At 38.5% G+C, this 8,469-nt stretch overlaps 1 protein-coding gene and 1 non-coding gene across 2 annotated transcripts; both read left to right on the top strand.

Moving 5' to 3' along the window:
* Positions 1–1,080: 1,080 nt before the first annotated feature.
* On the top strand, positions 1,081–7,770 carry LOC133542041 (PRKR-interacting protein 1 homolog). Its single transcript, XM_061885849.1, has 2 exons — positions 1,081–1,843; positions 6,014–7,770. Exon 1 carries the CDS (start codon positions 1,220–1,222, stop codon positions 1,781–1,783), a length of 564 nt encoding a protein of 187 aa, XP_061741833.1. The 5' UTR covers positions 1,081–1,219; the 3' UTR covers positions 1,784–1,843; positions 6,014–7,770.
* On the top strand, positions 7,447–7,727 carry LOC133542628 (small Cajal body-specific RNA 13). Its single transcript, XR_009804201.1, has one exon. It is a non-coding gene; the product is annotated as a small Cajal body-specific RNA 13 (non-coding RNA).
* Positions 7,771–8,469: the final 699 nt, after the last annotated feature.

The raw sequence follows: 8,469 nt of genomic DNA, 5'->3' as shown, positions 1-8,469 counted from the left end.
CCCCCTCTGCAATGTCCTGTTGTAGTTCCTCAGCTGTTACCCGGGGGTTTTTCACCACTGTACGTTTCAAATACCGGACAGCAGTTGCACTCAGCATCCTCTTTCTACCACGCCCAGGTAGTGTTTCCACTGTGCCTTTAGCTTTAAACTTGCGAATTATGCTCCCAACTGTGTCTCTTGGAATGTGTAATGTCTTTGCTATTTTCTTATATCCATATCCTTTCTTATGAAGAGAAATGACCTCGTCTCTTGACTTCTTTGACTACTCCCTGAACTTCACCATGTTGCAAATACACCATTGACCATCTACAAGAAGCTGAGCATCGCAGTCTTTTTCAATCAGTTTAATTGTTGCTCGTTATGGTTCTAATCACATCTACAGGTGTTTTCAACACCTGATTGAAAAGACCTTATTCAAATTCTGTTCTTAAGAGTTTATGATCTTCAAGGGGTTGAACAATTTTGTCAAGGAGATATTAAGAGAAATGACACTGTTTGGTATGTTACAAAATATAATGTTGTAATTCAAGTTGCATTTGTCTATTTAATGCATCTTTATTTGATATGACTATAAACAAAATACAGAATAAAGGTCCAACTTGCTAAAACAACAAAATTGTGTGGGGGTTGAATAATTTTGATCACAACTGTACATGAAATACTTGACTTGGTAAATACTAGCTGGAAATATACTCCTCCCCTCTTAACCACACCCCCGACTCAAGGTTGGCAAATATTTTCCCTCACCAACCAGGAGTGTGATCCAGGGTGATGGGTCAAATGCAAAGAATAATTTCGCCACATCTAGTATGTGTGTGACAATCATTGGTACTTTAACTTTTATGTCCAGGTCTGCTGCGATGAGGTGGCGACTTGTCCAGGGTGTACTTCGCCTTCCGCCCGATTGTAGCTGAGATAGGCACCAGCGCCCCCCGCGACCTCAAAGGGAATAAGCGGTAAAAAATGGATGGGATGGACAATAAAAAACATTAAATTGATTCATCTGCATAGAGCGCAGGTGCTTCTTGTTTCAAATGTCCAGTTCTGATATAGACATTCGTTTTCCCCCAGCGACCAATGGGGGGAAAAGTGGCGCACTACATTAGAAATCTGCAAGAAAAGGTGAAGAAGAAGAAGGGACCAATCAAATGACCTCCGTGGAGTAGGGGGGCGTGGTCATTCCTGCTCTGAGCGAGCGAGGACGGGAAGGGAAGGCAAGATGGCGGCGAACGAACACAAGGACAACAGAGCTCCAAATGCGGGAGGGAAAGGCGGCCAGCCTTTGGTCATCGCTAGAACCCTCGCCGAAGCACAACGTCTAAAGTTGGACAGGCTCATGCGGAACCCCGACAAACCCGCCCCCATCCCCGACCGACACAAACAATGGACCCCGCGGGCTCCCCCGGAGTTCGTCCGGGACGTGATGGGCTCCAGCGCCGGCGCCGGCAGCGGCGAGTTCCACGTCTACCGCCACCTGCGGCGCCGGGAGTACCAAAGGCAAGACTTCTTGGACAAAATGTCCTCCCGCTACAACAAAGAACAAGCTTATCTGGACAAGGTGGAGCAGAACCGAACCGACGCCGAGGAGAGGACGGCCAAGCGGCGGAAGAAGCGCGAAAAACTCAAGCTGAAGAAGATGATGGCGAAGAAAGCCAAGCTGGACTCCAAAGGCGACCAAGAGGAGGCCAAGAGCAGCTCGTCGAGCAGCGAGGAGGAGGAGGAGGAGGAGAAAGAAGCCGAGGACGACGCCGAGGTTCCGAGCTTCATCATGGGGAAAAAGTAACACATTGACGGGTGGATAAAGTGTCTTGTCGGGGCGTCATGGACATCAACGCCTTTCAAGGTACTCGTGTAAATATAAACTTCCAAGCGAGTTCGTCTCGTCACAAGCAACTATTTTTGTTGGCACGAAGACTTGATGACTTTTTGTTTACTTTTTCTTGCGCTTTAGTCAGTTTTTAATAAAGCGTCGGATGAGCTTTACCCTTGTTTCCGCTTGTGCTTTTCCGGTGTTGTACCGACATCTTTTACCCATCTGAATTTGTAACTCCAGGGGGCGATGTTCCTGTGGCGTTTGTGTGATGGTTAAACGGCAAGGCCAAAGAGGAGAAGAAGAACGCTTGCGTAAATGGCGTAAACTATCCGTAATGCTGAAACGTCACTTTTCTATATTGGAAAATATATGTGTGTGAGAGAGAATCAACAGCTGATACAATGGACTCATACTATAATGAAAGTAAGTCATTGATTTCAAGAATATTTGTCATTTATTAATGCTGAAATTCTGTCAACTGACGTTGCAGCATTAAGGATAGTTTACGCCATTTACGCAAGCGTTCTCCTCTTTGGCCTTGCCTTACGTTTTCATAACATGGTCACTACTGCCTACGTTGTCTTGTTATATTCTTATTTTACTGTTATATTGTTATTCCCATTGTTTTTATTCTGTTTGTAATATTTATCTATTTTGTTTCCATTTAAACACCCATTATTTACTTTTTACTTTTTTTTTTAATTGATCTCAACTCTGTACACTGCTGCTGGAATTTTAATTTTCCTGAAGGAACTCTCCTGAAGGAATCAATAAAGTACTATCTATCTATCTATCTATCTTTAACTATCACACAAACGCCATGGGAACATCGCCCCCTGGAGATACAAATTCCGATGGGTAACAGATTTCGGTAAAACACCGGCACTGTTTTGCGCATGCCCGTGGTGACGCCGGCGGAACCGAGCCGCGGGTTCCAGAATGTGGTGTGTAGGTGGATACATGCACATTTAGCTAAAATGCTGCCATAAAATTTTAGCATGCTAACGTTAGCATACGAATATTAACATGCTAACATTATGTTGACATTTTCCTTAGATGCTCTCAAGTATTAAAATCCACGGTGTGTAGGTGTAAACATGCACAGTTAGCTAAAATGCTGCCATAAAATGTTAGCATGCTAACATTAGCATACGAATATTAACATTTTCCTTAGATGGTGTCAAGTATGAAAATCCACAGTGCGTCGATGTAAACATGCACATTTAGCTGAAATGCTGCCATCAACATTTTAGCATGCTAATGTTTGCATTCGAATATTAACATTCTAACATTTTCCTTAGATGGTGTCAAGTATTAAAATCCACAGTGCGTAGGTGTAAACATGCACACTTAGCTAAAATGCTGTCATAAAATTTTAGCATGCTAACATTAGCATACGAATATTAAAATTTTCCTTAGATGGTTTCAAGTATTAAAATCCATGTTGTGTAGGTGTAAACATGCACAGTTAGCTAAAATGCTGCCATAAAATGTTATCATGTTAACATTAGCATATGAATATTAACATGCTAACATTTTCCTTAGATGATGTCAAGTATTAAAATCCACTGTGTGTAGGTGTAAACATGCACAGTTAGCTAAAATGCTGCCATAAAATGTTAGCATGCTAACATTAGCATACGAATATTAACATTTTCCTTAGTGTCAAGTATTAAAATCCACAGTGCATAGGTGTAAACATGCACATTTTGCTAAAATGCTGCCATAAAATGTTTGCATGCTAACATTAGCATATGCATTTTAACATGCTAACAATTTCCTTAGATGGTGTCAAGTATTAAAATCCATGGTGTGTAGGTGTAAACATGCATAATTAGCTAAAATGCTGGCATGAAAACATGGTATTAGTTAGCATACTTATGAGATGTGGCCGAGTGTCAAAAACATGTTTTTAGATTTAAATGAACATTAACTAAAATGATTCAATAAAACATTAGCTTACAAACATTAACATGCTAACATTTACGTTGACATTTTCCTTAGATGGTGTCAAGTATCAAAATCCACGGTGTGTAGGTGTAAACATACACAGTTAGCTCAAATGCTAGCATAATATGTTAGCATCAAAACATGGTATGAGTTGGCATACTTACAAGATAGGGCAGAGTATCGAAAAACGTGATTTTATTTTTGGTTTTAAACGAACATTAGCTAAAATGCTACCATAAAATTTTAGCATGCTAACGTTAGCATACGAACATTAACATGCCAACATTTACGTAGACATTCTCCTAAGATGGTGTCAAGTATCAAAATCCACAGTGTGTAGGTGTAAACATGCACAATTAGCTAAAATGATAGCATATCATGTTAGCATGAAAATATGGTATGAGTTGGCATACTTACAAGATAGGGCAGAGTATCAAAAAACATGATTTTATTTTTAGTTTTAAAGGAACATTAGCTAAAATGCTACCATCAAATTTTAGCATGCTAACGTTAGCATACGAACATTAACATGCCAGCATTTACGTAGACATTCTCCTAAGATGGTGTCAAGTATTAAAATCCACAGTGTGTAGGTGTAAACATGCACAGTTAGCTAAAATGCTAGCATGATATATTATCATGAAAATATGGCATGAGTTGGCATACTTACAAGATAGGGCAGAGTATCAAAAAACATGATTTTATTTTTAGTTTTAAAGGAACATTAGCTAAAAAGCTACCATAAAATTTTAGCATGTTAATGTTCGTATGCAAACGTTTACGTAGACATTCTCCTAAGATGGTGTCAAGTATCAAAATCCACAGTGTGTAGGTGTAAACATGCAGTTAGCTAAACTGATAGCATATCATGAAAACATGGTATGAGTTGGAATACTTACAAGGGCACAAGAGTGGCCGTGCCAGCAACCTGAGGGTTCCTCGTTCGATCCCCAGCTTCTACCATCCTGGTCACGTCCGTTGGGTCCTTGAACAAGACACTTCGCCCTTGCTCCTGATGGTTGGGTCATGGTTGGCGCCTTGCGTTGCAGTGTCAAAGCGTTTTTTAAAGTAGAAAATCGCTTTACAAGTATAACCCATTTACATGATGGGGCTGAGTACCAAAAACCAGGATTTCTTTTAGTTTTAAACGAACATTAGCTAAAATGCTACCATGAAATTTTAGCATGCTAACGTTTGCATACGAACATTATCATGCCAACATATACGTTGACATACTCCTAAGAGTTTGCCAAGTACCGAAATCCGTGCGTGTGTGTAAACATACAAAATAGCTGAAATGTTACCAAAAAATGTTTAGCATGCTAACGTTAGCACACGAACATTAGCTTGCCGACATATACGTTGACATACTGCTAAGATGGTGCCAAGTACCGAAATCCGTGCGTGAGTGTAAACATTCAAAATAGCTGAAATGCCACCAAAAAAAATATTTAGCATGCTAACGTTAGCACACGAACATTAGCATGCTGACATATACGTTGACATTCTCCTAAGATGGTGCCAAGTACCGAATTCCGTGCGTGTAAACATACAAAATAGCTGAAATGCTACAAAAAAATTTTTAGCATACAAACATTAGCATGCCAACATATACGTTGACATACTCCTAGGATGGTGCCAAGTATCTAAATCCATGCGTGCGTGTGTTTAAAAATACAAAATAGCTGAAATGCTAGCATAACAAGTTGGCATGCTAACATAGTATGAGTTAGCATACGTACAAGATGGGGTGATGTATCAAAACAAAATGATTTTTTTAGGTTTAAATTAACACGATAAGCTAAAAATGCTAGCTAATGGATGTTAGCATGCTTATATAGGAGAAGTTAAGATGGTGCCAAGTATCAAAATCCTTGATTTGTAGGTGTCAACAAACAAAAAAAGGCTAAAATGCCGGCATCACTTGGCAGCATGCTAACATAGGATGAGTTAGCATACATTTAAGATTCAAAAACTTCATAAAGTGCATGTCACTTCAGGTAAGTATCATGTGACCGATACTGCTGTGTTTATCAGGACGCGCTTCCTTGTGATCGCTTGTGCTAAAAAAAGTGTGAAGGAATGGAGTTTGCATGTCGCGTTTAACTTTCCTCGCAATTGTTTGTGGAAAAAAAACAAAGTATAGCAACTATATGTTCTAAATAATTCTGTTTGCAGGTCAAATTCAATGACTTTTATAATCTAACAGATGGGTGATCATTATGACACATTGTCACTGTGTCAATGCAGGTAGTGAGTGTGCCACACACTCACTGAGGCCTCAATTACTCATCACAAGGCTCCAAGTGATCACAAGCATCAGCATTACAATACAAGCATATTGTTTTTAAAAGGTAAGATTTATATATAATGTAAAAAAACACTTTTTCACTCACTACATTTCAACACTAAAAAAGTTCTATAATTTGACAAACGTCGAAAAAAAAATCAATGTTTGTCAAGTTGTAGAATAGTTTTTATTATCACATTTAATTTTATGCAGCGTCACTTAAAATCAAGGTTGAAAACCTATTTTTTATGTCTTGGTTTTATGTAAGAGACCCCCACCCACGTGTTTTAAAAAGTAATAATAAATGTTTTTAAAAAAAATGTTGGTCAGAAGACACAACATTCAGTACATTTTATTCCAAAAAATATTGGATTTACAGGTCAAATTCAGACACTTATATAATCTGACAGATGGGTGATCATTATGACACAGCACCACTGTGTCAATGCAGCTAGTGAGTGTGCCACACACTCACTGAGGCCTCAATTACTCATCACAAGGCTCCAAGTGATCACAAGCATTAGCATTACAATACAAGCATGTTGTTTTTAAAAGGTAACATTTATATGTAATGTAAAAAAACACTTTTTCACTCACTACATTTCAACACCCAAAAAGTTGTATAATTTGACAAACGTCGAAAAAAAATCAATGTTTGTCAAGTTGTAGAAATGTTTTTGATATCACTTTTATTTTTATGCAGCGTCACTTAAAATCAAGGATGAAAACCTATTATTTATGTCTTGGTTTTATGTAAGATCCCCCACCCCCCTCTCGTGTTTTAAAAAGTAATAATAAATGTTTGAAAAAAAAATTGGGGTCAGAAGACACAACTTTCTGTACATTTTATTCCAAAAATAAGTATTTATTTCAACTTCAAATCCAATTTGAAAAAAACGTGTAATCAAAAATATTCCTTTAGACAGAAAATTGTTAATTAATATTGTTATTATTATTTCTTTAGGAAATACTTTTAAATAAATGCTAAAACCTCTTTTGGTCAGCATTCACTGCATTTACCTCATAACACCACCAACAACAAAAAATACTATAATTTGACAAAGTGTGTCGCTTAATAAACTCAAAATAAAAAAATAAAAATTGTTTTTACCGAAGTTGGATTATTATATACAACACATGCATGTTGTTATTTTGCATGTTCTGTATCGCTGCAATAATTATGACTATTTCTTGGGGTATATGTTTCTTATTTTTGAATGCGTTATTTAATTTAATTAATATGGTTAATGTAGTCTGTTCTGTTAGAATTAGGGGGGAAAACAACATGTTTGGGGGTTTTAAATCGGCATGCTTTCATTTTCGAAAATGTAAACAACACCCAAGACTAGTCAGCTGCCGTGAGCGTCAAGATGGATTTTTAAGCAATAAAGTGTGTTTGCAGCCTTGCGATTGGGTCACTTGCACTTGTCCGTTGCTCGTGGCTTTAACAAGGTCTGCGAAAAGCAAAGCGGAAGAATGAAAAGGCGTGACTTCTGGAGGCTCAGAAGCTTCACGTGCGATCTTCTTCGGACAGGCGACTCCTGCCTCCCACGGCGGTGACGGCCTCGCTCTCTAGGCGCCACCTTTCTTGAGGCAGGTAGAGGAAAACCTTGGCACTGACACCGCTGAGGCAGGTAGAGACCTTCCTGTCTGGCACTGTTAACCAAGAAACAATCTTTTCAGTTTTCTTCGGAATAAAAATCAGTTTTGCACATTATCGCATGCTTGCATTTTTTTTAACCCCCACTAACTCACTCGCTTTGGTAATGAACCTTTATGTTGACTTAAAACTGCTAAGGTCTTGAAGCTTATGTATGCATGGCCAATATGAAAAATGTGCACTCAGCACCTCATTTTGTCAAAAAAAATAACAGAAATTTAGATTTTTTTTTTGGGCCAAGTTTCCTTAAAAGAAGTAGTATTGTCTCACATCAACCTATACATATAAATATGATATTAATACATATGCATGTATTAATAAATATATAAATACAAATGTGATATACAAATAAATAATTTGTATAAATGCGTATTTGTAAACATATTTTTGAGACTTGAAAATGTATACAAATAAAATGTATAAATATAAAAATGTGACATACAAATAGATCTAAAATTTGTCTAAATAAATCCATCCATCCATCCATTTCCTACCGCTTATTCCGTTTTGGGGTCGCTGGCGCCTATCTCAGCTACAATCAGGTGGAAGGCGGGGTACACCCTGGACAAGTCGCCCCCTCATCGCAGGGCTAACACAGATAGACAGACAACATTCACATTCACACACTAGGGCCAATTTTTTTTTAGTGTTGCCAATCAACCTATCCCCAGGTGCATGTCTTTGGAAGTGGGAGGAAGCCGGAGTACCCTGAGGGAACCCACGCATTCACAGGGAGAACATGCAAACTCCACACAG

The sequence above is a fragment of the Nerophis ophidion genome, linkage group LG24 (genome assembly GCF_033978795.1).
Source record: "Nerophis ophidion isolate RoL-2023_Sa linkage group LG24, RoL_Noph_v1.0, whole genome shotgun sequence".
In the NCBI taxonomy this organism is placed as follows: domain Eukaryota; kingdom Metazoa; phylum Chordata; class Actinopteri; order Syngnathiformes; family Syngnathidae; genus Nerophis; species Nerophis ophidion.
The sequence above is the reverse complement of the archived record's forward strand: the minus strand, read 5'-3'. Positions and strand labels throughout refer to the sequence as shown.